The sequence below is a fragment of the Corythoichthys intestinalis genome, chromosome 8 (assembly GCF_030265065.1).
Source record: "Corythoichthys intestinalis isolate RoL2023-P3 chromosome 8, ASM3026506v1, whole genome shotgun sequence".
Lineage (NCBI taxonomy): Eukaryota > Metazoa > Chordata > Actinopteri > Syngnathiformes > Syngnathidae > Corythoichthys > Corythoichthys intestinalis.
In genome coordinates, this window is record NC_080402.1 from 2,921,352 (window position 1) to 2,943,393 (window position 22,042).

The window sequence follows — 22,042 nt, forward strand, 5'->3', positions numbered from 1 at the left end:
TAAACTCGAGTTGCTCGAGTATTCGTTTCAGCTCTACTTTCAAACATCACTCTGTTCGGGTTAGCATGTCGGGTAGCTGTCACGCCTCTCGGTTTGTTTACGTTCTCCAAAGCCGGGGAAGGGAAATGACATATGTCCGATTTAGGTGTCATAAAATGTCGTTCGAGAGGTGCAACAGTAAAGGTGAAGTCGACAGTTTTGACCATGATGGAGTAATTTTGCCATGTCGTCCTGAATGAGTGCATTTTTATTATTTCATTTTCCATTTAGCACAAGACTGTTATTTGTCATGACCATGCCATTTATTTAGCAATTGGGGAAAATACTTGGATAAAAGGAATATCCTGTAAAAATATTGAAGTAAAGAGACAGAAACAATGACATTTTGCAGCTCTCTTCGTCGCGTTTTCCTCGTTGTGAATAGTTCCCCCTCGAAGGGCTGACCGGTCCTTCTCAAGCCATTTATTTAGCTATTGGGGAAAAATACTTGGATAAAAAGAATATCCTGTAAAAATATTGGAGTAGAGGGACTGAAACAATGACATTTTGCAGCTCTCTTCATTGCATTTTCCTCGTTCTGAATAATTCCACCTCCATGGGCTGCATACTAAATCAGATGAAATCGTGACTCCGCTGACGTCATCCACCTGTTGGGAACACTAGAGCCCAGTAATGGTAGACGTGGCTAACCGGCAGATTAAAAGACTAATTTCTCGTCATCTGCGCTTTGCTGTTGTATATAGTCGAATCGTCTCAAAATATGTTTCTAATTCACATAATAATGCTATTTAAGACTTTTTTTCTCCTGTCGTATGCTCTTTCAGCGATAGTTATGAGGTAAATATCCGTGACATTTTTTTACAGACACCATGTTTTTTTTCATTGTGACATAATTTGTTTTAAAAAGTTAAAAATATGCAAGTGAATAATTTTTTAAAGTCTTTTTTTAATTTTATTTTTTTCAAACGAAATATTGGACATCAATTAATGATCCTAAGCTAAAAAATGACACATTTTGATTAATACATGTAGTTATTTACCTTCGTTTTATGGCTGGGTTGAAACAAAAGCGGTTGCGCGACGTCTGTAAACGGGGGTTTCCAGGGTAAAACGGACAAATTAAAAATAGTTCGGGGTGCTTAATATGCCATGAATCTGCTATGGCAGCATATACCGTGATTTCCTGAATATAACACGCACTTTTTCACCCCCAAAATCAACTTGTAAAATCTTGGTGCGCATTATAAACGGGTACATGGATGGAGACAGAAATATACCGATTTTTTTTTTTTATTGACACGGCCACATTGTGTTGAAGAAACGTATGCGGCGACCCGTTGCCGACCATTACGGTACGTGACGTCACCATTTTGTTTCGGTAAAACTTGACTCTAATCGGCCGAATGATTTCGTCTGTGTTAAATTGTTTTTTTTACTCTTCATAAAGCACGGAATTTAGTTTCTTGAACTCATTTGAGTCAACGTTTATTGCAGCTCCGCAACTCTGACCATAACAAATGTAAGCACACAGACTTCCTGTGTCCGTCAACTATATCTGTCCCTCAGGAAACGCAATCCCAAATAACAATAGTTCCTATTGTTACTGACGTGGTCACAGCGATGAGCTCTCACGGGTTTCCGACTTACGTTCTCACTTTCATTTTACCGTATCAATCCATGGAAGAAACATTTATTCATCATGATGAAACGAGCAAGTTATACAGCAGCCTTTAAAAGAAAAGTCATATCTGTTTTGTTTGTTAGATTCTGGTAAACTGGTGAAGTTGTCAAATCGTATTATTACCGTAAATATTGTCAGTTTATGGCAATGTTTTGAACTACCACTATGCTATGCTTGTGCTGTGTTTCACCAGTCAGTAAAATGACATTTCTGTATCTGTACACGAGCTCTGTTTTCTTGTATTCTTCTATTTATTGGTGCTAAAATTAGGGTGCGCGTTATAAACGGGTACAATATTTTTCCCTAGATTTTACAAGTAAATTTGGGGTGCGCATTATACACGGGTGCGCCTTATATTCGGGAAATTACGGTATGTGTTAGCGACTCAAAATGCTTTTCTTATAAGTCTCTTAAGAGGAAAATCAAACAACATGTTGTACGTATTTTATCCCAAGATTAATGTTTCCACAACGAAATACATGCTTATTATTCATTTTACATATACTCAGTAAACTAGAAATTTGAATCAGGAGCTCGGTAGACACAGCAGATAATTATGTTTTTACAATTGGGGATAAGGAGCTCAATTGTAATACATTCCAGGAGATTGTCAGTCATAATTGCAACACCCCCTACCTTCGTTTTATGGCTGGGTTGAAACAAAAGCGGTTGCGCGACGTCTGTAAACGGGGGTTTCCAGGGTAAAACGGACAAATTAAAAATAGTTTGGGATGCTTAATGTGCCACGAATCTGCTATGGCAGCATATTGACATATTGTTCTATCTAACACAACCGTTCTTTTGGCTTAAAATACAGCAGTTTCTTTTAAAGTGGAGTGCCAGAGCAGAAACTGCTTTTTCAGTCTTGTCTGTGTTTTCCGCCATATACTGTATTTTTCAGACTATAAGTCGCACCTGAGTATAAGTCGCACCAGCCATAAAATGCCCAATGAAGAGGAAAAAAACATATAAGTCGCACTGGAGTATAAGTCGCATGTTTGGGGGAAATATACTTAATAAAATCCAGCACATAGAACAGATATTTCATCTTTAAAGGCAATAGATGGGGGACGGGTGTCCGATCAGCATTTGCTTTTCCCATCTTCCTTGTCTGTCTTAGTCTTTCCTTCGGGTAAACAAAAATTCCACACTCTGAAACTGTTAATGATTTTGATGATGATGATGACAATGACAATAAATTCATTCATTCAAATTTAAAATAAAAAATACAATATAGAACAATATGCTGAATAAGTGTATAGTATGATAATGTTACATGATGCATGAACAACAAAATGCGAACGTGGCCAGTATGTTAACGTAACATAGCTATTAAGAGTTATTCAGATAACTATAGCATAAAGAACATTTAAACAAGTTTAGCAAACCATCAGTTTCACTCCAAAACACCAAAATAACATATGAAATGATATAAAAATGTGTTAATAATTTCACACATAAGTCGCTCCTGAGTATAAGTCGCACCCCCAGCCAAAGTATGAAAAAAACTGCGACTTATAGTCCGAAAAATACGGTACGTATTTTAAAACCATTTTTAAAAAAAAACTGATGTCAATATCTGTTATTTTAAAATGCTTTTATCGGCTACCCGGTGTTATCGGACAACTCTAGTTTGGATGTTTATAGCCGTCACAATGAGTTGAAACATGAACACAAGGTGCTAGAAATGAACATTTTCTGAATTGACTGATTTATTTACATTTTTTAAAACAGCTTTTCCCCCCAATTTTTTTCGCTTTTATCATTTTTTAAATAATTGTTTCTTGTCCTCGTAGCGCTTACCAGCGAGCGCCATTGTTAATCTTTTGTCTGTCGTCGCTTCCAATACAGCCATCAGGGAGCGTGCGGGTCGCGGGGTCTCGAATGAAACTGTCCCCGGTTTCATCTGCACACACTCCAGCTCTTTTCTCTCTTCGCGATCCTCCACAAAGCGCCTCGGAATCAATTTCACCGGGGCGCGCACCCGCCCTTCCTCCCCGAATCTTTAATAGAAGCCGTGCCTAGATAGCTCTATTGTGGGGGTGCGCCCAGTTTAATCGTACACGCTCAACAGCTGCCGCCAAAGGGGGTCCCCACTGTGTTCGACAACAATTACACAGAGCTGATTGCTACATGTACTCTCACACATCCAATCTCAGACCCGTGTGAGTGAATTGCTTCGATGCCGTCACACCCGCGTGTTTATGAAGACGTCAAACATTTTACATGATTGGTTTTAGGCCGCCCTCTGTAATAACACTCATCTTTTCATGCTGTTACAACTCAATTAGTTGGACATTTTACTTCGTTTTTCTCCTTTTTTTTTAAGCGAGGAGCAAATGTCAAGTGTGAGTTTGACGGGCCGAGGTCGCTCTTAATGAGGATTAGACGGCGAAGCTGCAGTCGATCGAGGGGGGAAATCTGACAGCAATTAGCCTGGTGCTCACACACGCACGCAGGGAGGCACAAATATTTATTCTCGCCCGAGTCGGAGCGCTGGTGTTGATCTTTGAGAACGCGCAGACAGGCCATGACAAAGTCCAAACACGGCAGCCGTGACGTCTCGCTATTATCTCGTCATTCACTGTGGTGGATTAGGCTCAAGTGCCATAACATTAGGTACATTTCAAATCAAGCCTGTGGGTGACACCGTCAAGTTGAACAAAACGTTTCTTTGAATGTATTTTTAAAAATTTAGCTCCGCAAGCTAGTTTCTAGGCACATGGAGTTTAGTTGACCCAAAAGTCTCAAGAAGCCTTGCACAAAACGATACAGGAATACTGGTGTTGTGGTCTTAAGTGGCCTTATTTGATTGCTATTTTCAAGGGGTTGCATGGATGTTTAAAAAAATCCAGCCCCTGAATACAGTTTCACTTAGCAACATGAAATATGGTGGGCATGTGCAGCATCAATAGACCCACTAAAAAGTTTCAAGAAGTCTTGCACAAAAAAAATACAGGAATTCTGGTCTTCTGGTTTGAAGTGGCCTTATTTTATTGTTATTTTTCAGGGGTTCCATGCATGTTTTAAAAATTCAGCCCCTGAATTATAGTTTTGCATAGCCACATGAAATTTGGTGGGCATGTCTATCGTGACTAGACCCACAAAAAAGTCTCAAGCAACCATGCCGGAAAAGAAACAGGATCTCTGCTATTGTGGTTTGAATTGGCCTCATTTAATTGCTATTTTCCTGAAGTTGGATGGATTTAAAAAAAAAATTCAACCTCTGAGTATAGTTTTACTTAGCAACATGAAATTTGGTGGGCATGTCTACCATGACTAGACACACAAAAAAGTCTAAAGAAGTCTTGCACAAAAAATACAGGAACTCTGGTCTTGTGGTTTGAAGTGGCCTTATTTTATTGTTATTTTTCAGGGGTTCCATGCATGTTTTAAAAATTCAGCCCCAGAATATAGTCTTGCATAACAACATGAAATTTGGTGGGCATGTTTATCGTGACTAGACCCACAAAAAAGTCTCAATCACCCATGCCGGAAAATAAACAGGATCTCTGCTATTGTGGTTTGAATTGGCCTCATTTAATTGGTATTTTCCAGGAGTTATATGGATTTTTATAAAATTCAACCTCTGAGTATAGTTTTACTTAGCAACATGAAATTTGGTGGGCATCCCTATCACGACTAGACACACAAAAAAGTCTCAAGAAGTCTTGCACAAAAAAAAAAAAAAAAAAATACAGGAATTCTGGTTTTGTGGTTTGAAGTGGCCTCATTTTATTGTTATTTTTCAGGGGGTCCATGCATGTTTTAAAAAATCAGCCTCTGAATATAGTTTTGCATAGCAACATGAAATTTGGTGGGCATGTCTTTCGTGACTAGACCCACAAAAAAGTCTCAAGCACCCATGCCGGAAAAGAAACAGGATCTCTGCTATTGTGGTTTGAATGGGCCTCATTAAATTGCTATTTTCCTGGAGTTGGATGGATTTAAAAAAAAAAAAAAAAAATCAACCTCTGACTATAGTTAGCAACATGAAATTTGGTGGGCATGTCTAGCATGACTTGACCCACAAAAAAGTCTCAAGAACCCTTGCACAAAAAGACGCAAGATTTCGGTTATTGGTATTGGAATTGGCCATTATTTAATGGTCATTTTACAGTGGATTCTATGGATGTTTTAAAAATTCAGCTCCAGAATATAGTTTCACTTGGCAAAATCAAATTTGGTAGGCATGTCTACCATAACTAGACCCACAAAAAAGTCTCAAGGAGCCATGCCGGGAAAAATACAGGATATTTGCTATTGTGGTTTGAATTGGCCTCATTTAATTGCTATTTTCCAGGAGTTGCATGGATGTTTTAAAAATTCAGCCCCTGAATATAGTTTCACTTATCTACATGAAATTTGGTGGGCATGTCTAGCATGACTAGACCCACAAAAAAGTCTCAAGAAGCCTTGCATAAAAACATTCAGGATCTCTGCTATTGTGTTTGAATTTAATTGGCCATTATCTAACTGTCATTTTACAGGGGGTTCCATGAATGTTTTAAAAATTCAGCCCCTGAATATAGTTTCACTTAGCAACATGAATTGTGGTGGGCATGTCTAGCATGACTAGACCCACAAAAAAGTCTTAAGCACCCATGCCGGAAAAGAAACAGGATCTCTGCTATTGTGGTTTGAATTGGCCTCATTTAATTGGTATTTTCCAGGAGTTACATGGATGTTATAAAAAAATTCAGCCCCGGAATATAGTTTCACTTATCTACATGAAATTTGATGGGCATGTCTAGCATGACTACACCCACAAAAAAGTCTCAAGAAGCCTTGCACAAAAACATTCAGGATCTCTGCTATTGTGTTTGAATTTAATTGGCCATTGTCTGTCATTTTACAGGGGGTTCCATGAATGTTTTAAAAATTCAGCCCCTGAATATAGTTTCACTTAGCAACATGAATTGTGGTGGGCATGTCTAGCATGGCTAGACCCACAAAAAAGTCTTAAGCACCCATGCCGGAAAAGAAACAGGATCTCTGCTATTGTGGTTTGAATTGGCCTCATTTAATTGGTATTTTCCAGGAGTTACATGGATGTTATAAAAAATTCAGCCCCTGAATATAGTTTCACTTATCTACATGAAATTTGGTGGGCATGTCTAGCATGAATAGACCCACAAAAAAGTCTCAAGGAGTCATGCCTGAAAAGGTACAGGATCTCTGCTATTGTGGTTTGAATTGGCCTCATTTAATTTCTATTTTCCAGGAGTTACATGGATGTTTTAAAAATTCAGCCCCTGAATATAGTTTTACTTAGCAACATGAAATTTGGTTGGCAAGTCTAGCATGAATAGACCCACAAAAAAGTCTCAAGAAGCCTTGCACAAAAACATTCAGGATCTCTGCTATTGTGGTTTGAATTTAATTGGCCATTGTCTGTCATTTTACAGAGGGTTCCATGAATGTTTTAAAAATTCAACCCCTGAATATAGTTTCACTTAGCAACATGAATTGTGGTGGGCATGTCTAGCATGACTAGACCCACAAAAAAGTCTTAAGCACCCATGCCGGAAAAGAAACAGGATCTCTGCTATTGTGGTTTGAATTGGCCTCATTTAATTGGTATTTTCCAGGAGTTACATGGATGTTATAAAAAATTCAGCCCCTGAATATAGTTTCACTTATCTACATGAAATTTGGTGGGCATGTCTAGCATGAATAGACCCACAAAAAAGTCTCAAGGAGCCATGCCTGAAAAGGTACAGGATCTCTGCTATTGTGGTTTGAATTGGCCTCATTTAATTTCTATTTTCCAGGAGTTACATGGATGTTTTAAAAATTCAGCCCCTGAATATAGTTTTACTTAGCAACATGAAATTTGGTTGGCATGTCTAGCATTAATAGACCCACAAAAAAGTCTCAAGAAGCCTTGCACAAAAACATGCAGGATCTCTGCTATTGTGGTTGGAATTTAATTTCCATTGTCTGTCATTTTACAGGGGGTTCCATGAATGTTTTAAAAATTCAGCCCCTGAATATAGTTTCACTTAGCAACATGAAATTTGGTGGGCATGTCTAAAATGACTAGACCCACAAAAAAGTCTCAAGCACCCATGCCGGAAAAGAAACAGGACGGCCTAATTTATTTGCTATTTTCCAGGAGTTGCATTGATATTTTAAAAATTCAGCCCCTAAATATAGTTTCACTTAGCAACATGAAATTTGGTGGGCATGTCTGGCATGACAAAACCCACAAAAAGTCTCATGAAGCCATGCACAAAAAAAAAATACAGGATTGCTGTTATTGTGGTTTGAATTGCCATCTTTTTTCATTTTACAGATGGTTCCATAAATGTTTGAAAAATTCTGCCCCAGAATATATTTTCACTTGAGATCTTGGAATTTGGTGGGCATGCTTAGCATGAGTAGACCCACAAAAAGTCTCAAGAGGCCTTGCACAAAAACATACAGGAATTCCGGTGTTGTGGTTTGAATTAGCCCTTCTGTAACTGTCATTTTCCAATGGTTGCATGGATGTTTTAAAAATTCAGCCCCTGAAAATAGTTGCACTTATCAAGAAGAAATTTGGTAGGCATGTCTACCATGAATAGCCCTACAAAAAAGTCTCAAGGAACTATGCCCGAAAAGATACAGGAACTCTGCTATGGTGGTTTGAATTGGCCATTTTAATGGTCATTTTTCCCCGGGCTTCCATTAATGATTTCAAAATTCTGCCCCTGAAGCTAGTCTCACTTACCAACATGGAATTTGGTAGGCATATCTAGCAAGCCTAGACCCACAAAAAAGTATCAAAAGCCATGCCCAAAAAAATACACAAAGTCTGCTATTGAGGTTTGAAGTCGCCATTTTTTTTACTGTCACTTTCTAGAGTGTACCAAATATGTTTTAAAAATTCAGCCCCTGAATCTGGTCTCACCTAACAACATGGAATTTGGTTAGCAAGTCAAGCATGAGTAGCCATGGCCGAAAATATACAGGAAGTCTGCTACTGTGGTTTGAAGCCGCAATTTTGCTGTAATTTTCCAAGGGTTTCCTTACGTAATATCAAAATTGAGCTCTTTAAGAAAGTCTTTCTAGTCTGCCTTACCTTTATTCACCCCCCCCCCTTACTTTTCTGCAGGCAAACTGACCCAGATCGTGTTCGGTCATCGCAACGTCGTGACATGTCTGGCCCGGTCCGAGTCGTACATCGGGGGTGATTGCTACTTGTTGTCGGGCTCCAGGGATGCCACCCTGCTGCTGTGGTACTGGAATGGCAAGCTTAACAGCATTGGGGAGAGCCCTTCTAGTAAGTAACACACATGCATGGAAATTTGCATAATGAAAGGATGCAACAGCAGCATATTTATTTATTTTTTTAACTGAAATATTTTGACTACAGAAGCATTACAAGCACAATTGCCTAGCTTCCATAGCAAAAGTCTGCTAGCTTAAATGCTATAAATTTTTTTTTTTTTTTTTTGCAAAGCTCTTAAGAAATCGTTCAAACATACATTCCCACAAAAACTGCTAAATGTATCTCTAAATTAAATAACAAATGTATAAACAAACTAGGGCTGTCAAAATTATCGCGTTAACGGGCGTTAATTAATTTTATAATTAATCATGTTAAAATATTTGACGCAATTAACGCATGCACTGAATGACCTGCTCACGCATTGCCTCAAACAGATTACAATGACGCCGTTTATGGACATTAAGAGTGAAGAGAATGCCACTGGCTGCTTGGTGGCAGCGCCGTTCCATACTAATGTTATTCCTTCTATTTGTGGGAGAATTAGTAGTTGTGAGACATTTATGCTGTTGTGTTGTGCTATTTGTGCTCCACACATATTTCTGTAAGTATTCTTTCTTTTAGTGGCAATTATGTGTCTCTTGTTGTATTTTGGGTAAGATATGTACAGAGATATGGACACAGGTGTTCTTTGGACCGCGCCGTTTTTTGGCATAAGCTTTGGCAACTCCTTCACAACAAACATAAGTATCATTTAGTGAAAGCACAACAACAACAACAAAAAATAATGTTCACAAAAAGAAAAGCACTTCAGTCTGTAGTAATGAGGCCCTATTCTCATACAGTTAAACAACAATGCAAAGTGAACTGGAATTCCCAATCAAAATAGCTATGCAAAATACACATAAAACTTACTCAGACTTTGGTCACTCTATTCTTATTATTGTTATTTTTATTCTTATTATTTTTATATTAACTCTACTTTTGATTGAGCATTTTACAAATTTTATTAAAACTAAAACATGAAGAGGGGTTTTAATATAAAATTACTATAACTTGTAACTATAACATTTATCTTTTCAGAACTACAAGTCTTTCTATCCGTGGATCACTTTAACAGAAAGAATGTTAATAATGCCATTTGTGGTTTTATTGTTATTAAAGATGTCCCGATCACGTCATTTTCAAAGTATCGGAATCGGCAAAAAATGTCAGACATGCCTTTTTTTAATACATATATATTTTTAATTTAAATCATTTTCTAATTGTATTTAACATTACAGACAAAATGTCTTATACTCATCCAGAGTAGTTTTGGCTTAAAGTAGGGATATCAAATTTATTGCGTTAACGGCGGTAATTAATTTTTTAAAATTAATCACGTTAAGTAATTAACGCATGCGCTGCACGACCCACTCACGCATTGTCGCGTTCAATCTATAAAGACATTTTACCTATAGATACCGCTAAAAGGCAGCGTATAATGAGGAGAGAATTTTGACAGCCTTTGGAGCCATTTTTTAAGTGGCTAAGGCCTTACAATACCTCTCTCAGCAATTAAAAATAACGTGGGAGGCAATGTGGGGAAGAAAGGTAGAAGTTGATCATTTTCTTAACACGCTGTTCTTTCCCACCGCAGAGAAGATATATCAATTGGTGCCCCTACACACAGTCATGGTTGCTCTTAGGGCAGAAGTTAAATGGCTGCAGTATCATTTACTGAAAGCTCAACAAATACACTAGATGGCAATATTTAGTCACAATATACAAAGTCACATTTATCCTTTAAGTATTACAAGTCTTTCTATCCGTGGATCCCTCTCACAGAATGTTAATAATTTAAATGCCATCTTTAGGATTTATTGTCATAATAAACAAATACAGTACTTATGTACTGTATGTTGAATGTATATATTCGTCCGAGTTTTATTCATTTTTTTCTTAATGCATTGCCAAAATGTATATGATCGGGAAAAATTATCGGGAACGATTGGAATTGAATCGGGAGCAAAAAAAAAAGCAATCGAATCGGGAAATATCGGGATCGGAGATACTCAAACTAAAACAATCGGGATCGGATCGGGAGCAAAAAACCATGATCGGAACAACCCTAATTGTTATAATACAGTACTTGTGTACAGTATGCTGTATGTATATATCCGTCTTGTCTTATCTTTCCATTCCAACAATAATTTACAGAAAAATATGGCATATTTTAGAGATGGTTCGAATTGCGATTAATTACGATTAATTACAATTCATTTTGAAGCTGTGATTAACTCAATTAAAAATTTTAATCGTTTGACAGCCCTAAAACAAACATATTAGCTCAAACTAAAACTTACCAAATGTTGTTCTTAACAGGGAGCAGCTGGACTCAGCCATGTTAGATGAATTACCGTATTGGCCCGAATATAAGACGACCCCGATTATAAGACAACCTCCTCTTTTTCAAGACTCAAGTTTGAAAAAACACTTTTTGAACACCAAATTAATTTTTATACAGAAAATAATGACAATACATCTGAAACAAATGATTATAACAATATATTTGAGAGAAAAGGCATTTAATTTCGCATTCAAAACTTAATATCTGAACATTTAAACATTTAACATTTAAATATGTAAACTAAAGTGCAATCAAATTCATAAATGAACGGCTTCTGGTTTTTGAAATATAAATAAGAAAAAAATATTGTGATAAAACAAAATTGCAATAACTGCATTAATTATCAAAGTGAAGTCTAACTGTAACTGAAGTTCAGCATTCGATTCATTGATGACTGGCGCCATCCAGCGTCGTGAATGGGTATATGTCTAGGCCGCAGTTTTTTTTTTGTTTTTTTTAGGCCGCAGTTATAAGACGTCCCCCAGGTTTTCATTCTTACTTTAATGCAAAAAACACCGTCTTATATTCGGGCCAAAACGGTATGTCATATTAACTGTTGCCACTAGGGGGCAGTATATCCACCCACATCAGCAAAACTAAATGTAAACACTTGAACTACCTTGAATCAGCAAAAATTGATTCAAAGCTTTTTTCTAATCAAATTATTTGAGTTAATCGATTAATTGCTGGAGCATTATATTCGAGTAATCGTTTCAGCTTTAGTTGGTACGCTCCGTCAGCCATGACTGTGGGGCTGTGATTGACGTCTTCCCTCCTACAATAATATCTCATTATCAACAAAATGATAGCAGCACAAATGGGAATTTTTACAGCACAAACGAATGGCACGATTGCGGTTCCGTTCCGCCATAGATTGGGGGGGGGGGGGGGGGGGGGGGGGGGCTGCGTGACGTCATCACTCGAAATTAATATCTCTATCTCAAAAATGATAGCAGCACAAACGAAACTTTATTCAGCACAAACCTAGCACAAACATTTGACATCATTTTTATATATTTGCATCTGATGGGGCCGGGGCACCTTCAAAGAGGTGCATTACAATATATCTTATTGTCATGTGGTTTGGGAAGAATAGCGCCATCTTGTGGGGCACTGCCCCGAATGTGAAACTCCAGCTGGCCAGTCGTGATTTACAACTTTCTCCTGGTGAAGTAACAACTAGTTTCATGTGACTGGGGGGTCGAGGGGCCTCCTGCTCACAGATTGTGTTTCCGTAACGTGCCGTGTGTGCGGAGTGAAAGTGAGGACCACTTAGAGACGTTCAAAACGTGAGGAATGAGGGGGGGGTCACCGGCCGGCACATGAAAGTTCAAAAAGGGCGTGGGGCAGCTCACACGCTCGATAAAAGTGAAAAATGTCACCCAGAGTCGGGCAGGGGGGCTTCATCATGTGCTACAAAACATGTGCTATTCGCCGCCATCAAAGCATAGCGCATACATGAGTCAGTGTTGGGAACAACTCACGAGGGGTTAACGTTCATTAACTCTCAGACGGATATTGACGACGATAGACGTCCAATTCATTTTGGACTTGGAGGTACCAGTTCGAAGCTAAGAATATCAAAATGCTGATTGCATGAAAAGTAAAGCATAAAAATGAAAGCGGGTTTGAAATCAGCGACCAAATATTGTATCGAAATATACATAAAAAATTCCGGGACGGTAAGGGGCATAAAAGTTGTATCCAGCATTCGCCAAAAACTTGTCCATTCATTTCTAATGGTATGCTATTGACGGCCATGTACGTCATTCCATTCATTTCTAATTTCCCCTTCATTTTCGATGGCCGGAAAACATAGGTGGCTGTGATTTTTGACCGCTTACCATTGCAGCACATTGACATTCAACTGGGATCCATGTGAGTCAGTGCCATTGACAGCCATGTACATCCAAATTACCTGTTCATTTTCAATGGTGGGAAAACCTGCGTGGTTGTGATTTTTGACCAAAAACTTACCATTATAGCCTATTGACATTCAACTGACGGCCAAGTAAGTCAATGCCATCAACAGGACGTGTCCCCGAAATATTTTATAACGTTGTTTGTAAATTACCGTATTTTCCGGACAATAGGTCACACTTTTTTTCATAGTTTGGCTTGGCCTGCGACTTATACTCAGGTGCGATTTATATGTTGATACCTATACTCGATTGTTGTTTATTTGGAAACTTTATTTCTAATGCTTGTCGCCCCCTATAGGTGAGGTTGTTTTGTTTATCGTTATCTGAATAGCTGTTATCTTCACTGATACCTAGTTAGCGCTTTATTCTGTTTTATTACTACTATAATGTTTGCGCTTGGTAATGTTTTTTTCCTATTCATTGTGCTTTTTTGGCTGGTGTTACTCAGTCTGAAAAATACGGTAATGCATATTAGTGAAGTTTTATTTTTTGTTTGCTTTACGCTGATCACTATTTTTTTTCCTTTTAAAAAAATAGAAAAAGTAAAAAATGAACAAAGCTTTTGTATTGGCTTGATCAGTTATATGTGTTACACATCCAAATTCCGATTATTGAAATATGTCAAGTAAAGCGGAACTAAAACACAGTCAGCGCGATCTTCAGGACGCAATGAGGAACGGACGGCATTGCGTCCCGAGAGTAAACATCATGCTTGTCATTACCCAGCTAATGACAATGCTCAACTCACGCCGCTAGATAAAAAACAATATTAAAGCCGCAACAAACTACGGCCATATCGTGTTACGATAGGTAATAGATATCATATGTATACAGAACTAGATACAAAATGACAGATTCAATGGCGTTAGCAGCACATGTATTGAAAACTAGATGCGAATTGACAGATTTGCCGGCGTCGGTAAACAGCCGCCATCTTAAAGCAGAAGATTTCTCCAGAAGGCTCTGTTGTAGCAAATTTAATTAACTTTTTATCTAAAATACTCCTAAATTGGCAAAATCTTAACTTGAAACTATCTTTAAAACAGTTTTAAAACGTTCACATGTCTAAAGTAGACAGAAGGGAAATTATGGAATAATGGGAGCAATTTTAACAACTTTAACGGATAATTCACAACATTAAATTAATTAAATGTAGTTTAAAGCTGCTGATACAGAATGGGGACTTGAATATTTTATTTACCGTTTTGAACTGTTAACTTGATACTGAAATAGTCGTTTATTCAAGCCTGAGAGGCTTTTTGTACAAATTTAAGTAACTAATGTACGAAACATTGATAGCAGCTAATAACTTGGGGGATTTTTGGGTGTTATCAGCAATCGATTTATAATCGAATCGTTGCCTCTGAATCGTAATCTTAATCGAATCGTTAGGTGCCCAAAGATTCCCACCTCTAATGTACACTACTGGCCAAAAGTATTGGCACCCCTGCAATTCTGTCAGATAATGCTTAATTTCTCCCAGAAAAATTATTGCAATTACAAAAGCTTTGGTAGTAATATCTTCATTTATTTTGCTTGCAATGAAAAAACACAGAGAACGGGGAAAAAAATCATCATCATTTTACGCAAATCTCTAAAAATGGGCCAGACAAACGTATTGGCACCTCAAAACTGCGAACAATCGGTATCCATCATTGAGTTTCTTACAATGCTGTGCTGGAATTCTAGACCATTCTTCTTTGGCCAACTGCTCCGGGTCTCTGAGATTTTAAGGGTGCCTTCTCCAAATCTCTCCACAGGTGTTCTATGGGATTCAGGTCTGGACTCATTATTGGCCACTTTAGAAGTCTCCAGTGCTTTCTCGCAAACCATTTTCTAGTGCTTTTGGGTCATTGTCCTGCTGGAAGACCCATGACCTCTGAGGGAAACCCAGCTTTCTCACACTGGGCTCTACATTATGCTGCAGAATTTGTTGGTCGTCTTCAGACTTCATAATGCCATGCACACGGTCAAATAGTCCATTGCCAAAGGTAGCAAAGCAACCCCAAAACATCAGGGAACCTCTGCCATGTTTGACTGTTGGGACCATGATCTTTTCTTTGAAGGCCACATTTTTCCCCCCTGTAAACTCTGTTGATGCCTTTTCCCAAAATGTTCTACTTTTGTCTCATTTGACCAAAGAACATTCTTCCAAAACGTTTTTGGCTTTCTCATGTAAGTTTTGTCAAACTCCAGCCTGGCTTTTTTATGTCTCTGGGTCAGAAGTGGGGTCTTCCTGGGTATCCTACCGTAGAGTTCCTTTTCATTCAGACGCCGACGGATAGTATGGGTTGATACTGTTTTACCCTTGGATTGCGGGACAGCTTGAACTTCTTTGGAAGTTAGTCGAAGTTCTTTATTCACCATCCGCACAATCTTTTGTTGAAATCACTCGTCGATTTTTCTTTTACGTTCGAATCTAGGGAGGTTAGCCACAGCACCATGGGCTTTACACTTATTGATGACACTGTGCACGGTAGACACAGGAATATTCAGGTCTTTGGAGATGGACTTGTAGCCTTCAGATTTCCCATGCTTCCTCACAATTTTGCTTCTCAAGTCCTTAGACAGTTCTCTGGTCTTCTTTCTTTTCCCCATGCTCAATGTGGTACACACAAGGACACAGGACAGAGGTTGAGTCAACTTTAATCCATTTTAACTGGCTGCAAGAGTGATTTAGTTATGGCCACCACCTGTTATGTGCCACAGGTAAGTAATACGTGCTGTTAATTACACAAATTAGAGAAGCATGACATGATTTTTCAAAGGGTGCCAATACTTTTGTCGGGCCCATTTTTAGTTTTGCGTAAAATGATTTTTTTTTTGTTTGTTTGTTTGTTTTTCATTCTCTTTTGTGTTTCTTCATTGCAGGCAAAATAAATGAACAAATCATTTGTAACTGCAATCATTTTCTTGAGAAATTGAGCATTATCTGACAGAATCGCAGGGGTGCCAATACTTTTGGACAGCAGTGTATATGTGGCTGAATGAAGTACAGCATTCTTTTATTCCTCAGACAACATCGCCACCACCTGGTCACATTTAGACATGAGTATATCTGTGACTTAAATCTCTTGTATTTGAATAATTTTATTTGAAAAAAAAAACAGTACTCGTGTGCCAAATGCTTCCATGCAAATGTGCAACTTTTATTTGTCAGCGTTCCAGTACTGCCACAATAAAAGTTTCACATATTACTTGATGTTTGAATGCACTCAATCCAAATATACGGCATGAATGATTAACAATGTCAGCAAATTTAGCACAGCGGAAACGATTTGTTTCTTTTCAAATGGAGCCAAAATAAATGCGGATTGCCGCTTTATCGGTTGCATCTTGCGACATGTGCTCCCGAACAGAAACATCTGGAGGCGAACATGGCAACCATGAGAGAGATCGGAAATGATCACAAAGAAACGCTTGTGAAAGATTTCATATTTAATCACGGTTTAGAAATTGGTGTCACATATTTCGGTGCTGCCTTCACATGCTCTAGGAAAGCCGATCCTTACCACTTGCTAATTGGTAATTACGAGTACGTCCTGTTCATGTGCTTTTGTTGTCGTGACAACAAAAAAAAAAACATGGCAGACAAACATTTCATTTTGGTTTATTAGAAGAAGAGAAATGCAAAAGTTTTTATTTTCAACTGAACAAATAAAAAAATGTATAAATATCTGCACGACGTGATTATTCTGGCGTCAAAAAGTACAAACTGATGATACGTCTTAAAAAAACTAGTTTCTTAACATTGACAACTTGTTGTTTGCACGCCGCCATTTTTAAAAATCATAATAAAATCCCAGTCTTCCTGTAGAAAATGCAAATTTTCCACCCAACAAGTGCTATTTACCATAATTAGGACACCACATGAAGGCAGCATTAATTTATTATTTTGTTCGTAACCTCTGACAGTAGATGAAACCCATAGAAGGCGGAATAATATAATTATGATATCATATAAAATGAAAAATAAGTATAAAGAGGTGATTAAATTTGGGATCTTGAGGTTAAAGGTCACAGGGTCAAAATTAGTATGTTTGTGTTCAAAACACTTCAAGAATAAATGAAGGAATTATTCTCAAAATTGCAGGACATGTTTGTGTTATAAAACAGAAGGGTGATTAAATATGGAGGTCATGAGGTCAAAGGTCCCAGAGGTCAGAAAAGGAATTTTTATAATTGTGTTCACAATAACTACTCAAGAACGAATGACGGGATAATTCTCAAACTTGAAGTGTATGTTTGTAATATGAGACAGAAATAAGACGTTTTGGAGTCATGAGGTCAAAGGTCACAGGGACAGAATTGAATTTTTATGTTTGTGTTCAAAATAACTCAAGAATAAATGAAGGAATCATTCTCAAAATTGCAGGATGTGTTTGTAATATGAAACAGAAGTGTTGATTAAATATAGAGGTCATGAGGTCAAAGGTCCCAGAGGTCAGAAAAGGAATTTTATCATTGTGTTCAGGATAATTCAAGAAATAATGAAGAGATAATTCTCGAACTTGAAAGGTATGTTTGGAATATGAAACAGAAGAGATGAGTAAATTTTGGTGTCATGTGGTCAAACGTCACAGGGACAGAATTGAATTATGTTTGTGTTCAAAATAACTCGATAATAAATGAAGGATTTTTTTCTCAAAATTGCAGGATGGGTTTGTAATATGAAACTGAAGTCTTGATTAAATATGGAGGTCATAAGGTCAAAGGTCACGAAGGTCAGAAAAGGAATTTTTATAATTATTTTCGTTATAACTCAAGAAATAATGAAGGGATAATTCTCAAACTTGAAAGGTATGTTTGTAATATGACCCAGAAAAGGTGGTTAAATTTTGGGTTCATGAGGTCAAAGACCGCAGGTGTCAAAACTAACTCAAGAATAAATGAATTATTCTTGAAACCTCAGGATGTGTTTGTAATATGAAAAATAAGTGTTGATTAAATGTGGAGGTCATGAGGTCAAAGGTCCCAGAGGTCACAAAAGGAATTTTCATAATAATATTCACAATAACTCAAGAAATAATGACGGGATAATTCTCAAACTTGAAGTGTATGTTTGTAATATGAAACAGAAAGGTGATTAAATTTTGGGGTCATGAGGTCAAAGATCACAGGGACAGAATTTGTATGTTTGTGTTCAAAATAACTAAAAAATAAATGAAGGACTTATTAAACACATTCTGCAATGTTGACAATATGAAATGGAAGTGTTGATTAAAGTTTGGGGTCATGAGTTCAAAGGTCAGAAATGGAATTTATATAATTGTGTTCAAGATAACTCAAGAATGAATGACGGGATTATTCTCAAAATTTCAGGATTTCTTTGTAATAGGAAACTGAGGAGGTGATTAAATATGGGGGTAGTGAGGTCAGAGGTCAACGAGGTCAGAAGAGGAATTTCCATTCAACCTTACCAAATATGGTGATGCTTTGAATTTAGCTGCTTAGAGGTGGCTATGCCCTGTTTTTTATTATTCAGTTTTATTTACCGTCTTTGTTTTTACAATATTTAATTATTCATTTTTATTATTAATACATATAATTAATCAATAAATGTTTCCTTATTGCTATTGTACAAGCACCAAGCACATGTCTCGCTTGTCATCGGTCAGTCTTAATATCACACAACCTCTCAATTGGTTGGTCTGGCGTCAGCGTGAATTTGACATGTGACGCTTTTTCCCAGCAGGCATCAGCACTCCTCGCGCCATCCTGACGGGTCACGACTGCGAGGTCACGTGCGCGTGCGTGTGCGCCGAGTTGGGTCTGGTTATCAGCGGATGCAAAGGTCAGTTATTTTAATTCCTCGGCTATAGTCGTGGATGGCGCTAAGTGTGATCTGTGACACAGAGGGTCCGTGCCTGATCCACTCCATGAACGGGGACTTACTTCGGACCCTTGAGGGCCCCGAGGGATGCACGCGTCCCCGCCTCATACAAGCGTCGGCTGAAGGGCACTGCGTCATCTACTATGAGAAGGGACATTTCGGGGTTTTCAGCATCAATGGAAAACTACTGGGACGCATGCAGGTGGAGGACAACATCAAGGTCAGCCAACAGATTTAAATGGCAGTCATGTGACAGGAACAATCACATTGCTTAAACCTTTGCCATGGGTTGGTCTCGAATGGCAGGATTAATCGAGTAATTGATGATCAAATTGTGTCTTACTACTATTTTTGTAGTCGGTTTGTTGTTGACCTATAAATTGTCCAAAATGCTTCTTTTTTGAGCTTCTTAATACTAAATATCTTCTAAATTATTGTGACTGAATTTTTTTTTAAATCTAAATTTTTATGTTAAATCCAAGAAAAATACCCCTTATTCATATTTTCATTTAATATTTGAATGAAAAACAATAGGAAAAATCATCAGATTTTCGATATATTTTGACAAATACAAAATTTTGTATTTTTATAAAGAAAAATTTTCAATCATGAAACAAAAAGGGAAAAAAATTAACAACAATAAATTAATAATAAAAAATAATCAAAAAAGAAACATTTTCAGTCATTTTAACTTAATAATATAAAATATGTTTTTTTTTTTTTGTGTTTTTTTTTTTTTAAATTAAAAAAACTAAATATTCAGGGGTTTTCTTTCATTTATTTTTAAATTTATTCAAATTTTTAAATGTATAGTATTAATTTAAACATTTTAAATGAAACAAACGGGAAAACGTTCTCATATATACAAATATTTGAATTAAAACCAAAAAGAAATACATATAAATATATATATATATATTTTAATTTGTTTTAGTTAATTTTTCAAGAAATATTTCAAAAAATATGTAAAAAACATTTTTTTTTGCATTTTCTAAAGTCAGTTTTATTTTTTTAAAAAATCTAGTACTAAAACAAAATGAAAAATTATTTATTTTAATTTAAATTTAATTAATATTTTATTATTATTTTGGACATTTTGACAACTAATTTTTTTGTATTTTCATAAAAATTTAACATTTTTAAAAACAAAGAACAAATAATAAATTAACAACAATAAAGTAATTTTTAAAAAATTATGATATATCAAAAACATTTCCAGTCTCATTTTAATTTGATAAAATAAAGTGCGTATTTTCTCATATTTATATTATCAAATCATTGAATTAAAAACAAAAGGAAATATATATATTTTAAGCGTTTTTAATTAATTGTACAAGAAATATTTCAAATTAAAAAATAGACAAAATTGTAAAAAAACAAATATTTTTTTTACATTTTCTAAAATCTATTTTAAAAAAAACTAACAAAATGCTAAAACAAAATGAAAAATTATTATTCTTATTTATATACATTTTTTTGATATTTAAGTGTTGGTTTTTTTACTAAATATTCCCAGATTTCTGCAGTCCTTTACGGAAGCAGATAATAATTTTCTGAACATATCAAATAATTTCAATAGAATTTTCTCACTGCATAATTTGGTTTCATTTAAATTTAAATGCACATTTACTGCTAAAATGGCGCATCCCAAGTAAAACAACAACACAAAACATTTATGTGTGAGCCAACGGGTCAAAAACAATCTGTGATTAAATCGACCATCAAAACAATCACTCGTGGCAGCCCTATTCTAGATTGCAGTTGTGTCACTTCCCCTCCATGTTAGTCATTACATGCACAACAACTCTGGTAATTATGTCACTTCCTGAAGCCGACGGGGGTTTAGGTTTAGCTGATTAAAGGCCTACTTCTGGAAGGCCTCGGGCCCCTTTCGCGCAGAAAGGAAACTCTCCTTTTGATGCTCGTCGGCTGGAATCGACAGAACATTTCGAGTTCGGACACCTTCGCCATTAACCCCGCCCCCTCGCGCTAGACTTCCTCCCTTGATGGGTAAAGTGACAGGAGATGGCAGCTACCGCCTTCGCCCGGCCCGACCTGTTGTTTCCGCTCAGGCCTGGGAAATGGAAATGGACGCCGAGCGTCTGGTTCCCATTAGAGAGCCCGTGGCGATTCGGGGGCCTCAAACATGCTCGGCTATGATACGCCTTCCAAAGCGCACAAAGACGAGTTTGTGCTTTTGCAAGTGAGAAAATGGAATAATTGCGTTGGAAGGTAGACGCGGAACCTCGCAATATCAAGTTGATCTTATCCGGGGAGGCTTTTCCAACTTTCTCAAACTACTTTGAACATAAGAAAATGATTCCATAAAATGTTTAAAGTGCCTGCAACAGCAAGAAAAAAATGTTAAATAGCATTGTTATATGAATTAGAATCATGTTTTGAGACGATTCGACTATATACAACAATTTGTCATAGAGCAGATGACGAGAATCTAGTCTTTTAATCTGCCGTTTAGCCCTGCCTGTCATTATAGCGCTCTAGCGTCCCCAGCTGGTGGATGATGTCGGCAGGGTCACGATTTCATCTAGGGCTGCAGCTATCGAATATTTTAGTAATCGACTGAAAATTCTATCGATTAATCAAGTAATCGGATAAAACTTTTTTTTTTTTTTTTTTTTTAGGTAAAGAACAATTATACATATACATGGGAAAAAAAACATTTAATCCAATATTGAACCATTTTCAGTCAATCAATGTCTTGATTTTCGTTGTACTTTGTTGAAAACATCCAACAATTGCATCTAAGATGTCACTAGAAAAAAAAATTCACTACTTTCACTCAAAAAACTTCTAGACCTTATATATATATATAAAAAAACAACAACCATATTTCTTACCTAAAAATGTAATTATGCTTGATAACACACATCACTTGAAAGCTACGTGTTTTCCCCACGTGTTTCAATTTAGTTTGCATTTGTGTCAAGCTATTTTTAAGTTAAGTTTTAAGTTAGTCTAAACTGTAAGTACTGGTAGGATTTTG

General features: G+C 36.9%; 1 protein-coding gene across 7 annotated transcripts in view; it reads left to right on the forward strand.

Moving 5' to 3' along the window:
• The window catches only part of lrba (LPS-responsive vesicle trafficking, beach and anchor containing), a 442,809-nt gene that overhangs the window by 408,015 nt on the left and 12,752 nt on the right, over window positions 1-22,042 (forward strand). For 5 of the 7 annotated variants that reach the window (XM_057842680.1, XM_057842684.1, XM_057842681.1 and 2 more), the window contains 3 exons: window positions 8,781-8,948; window positions 18,898-18,999; window positions 19,062-19,258. In XM_057842680.1, coding sequence (XP_057698663.1) covers window positions 8,781-8,948; window positions 18,898-18,999; window positions 19,062-19,258 — 467 coding nt within the window. The remainder of the gene's footprint in view (window positions 1-8,780; window positions 8,949-18,897; window positions 19,000-19,061; window positions 19,259-22,042) is intronic. The other 2 variants (XM_057842682.1, XM_057842687.1) reach the window with 1 other exon arrangement.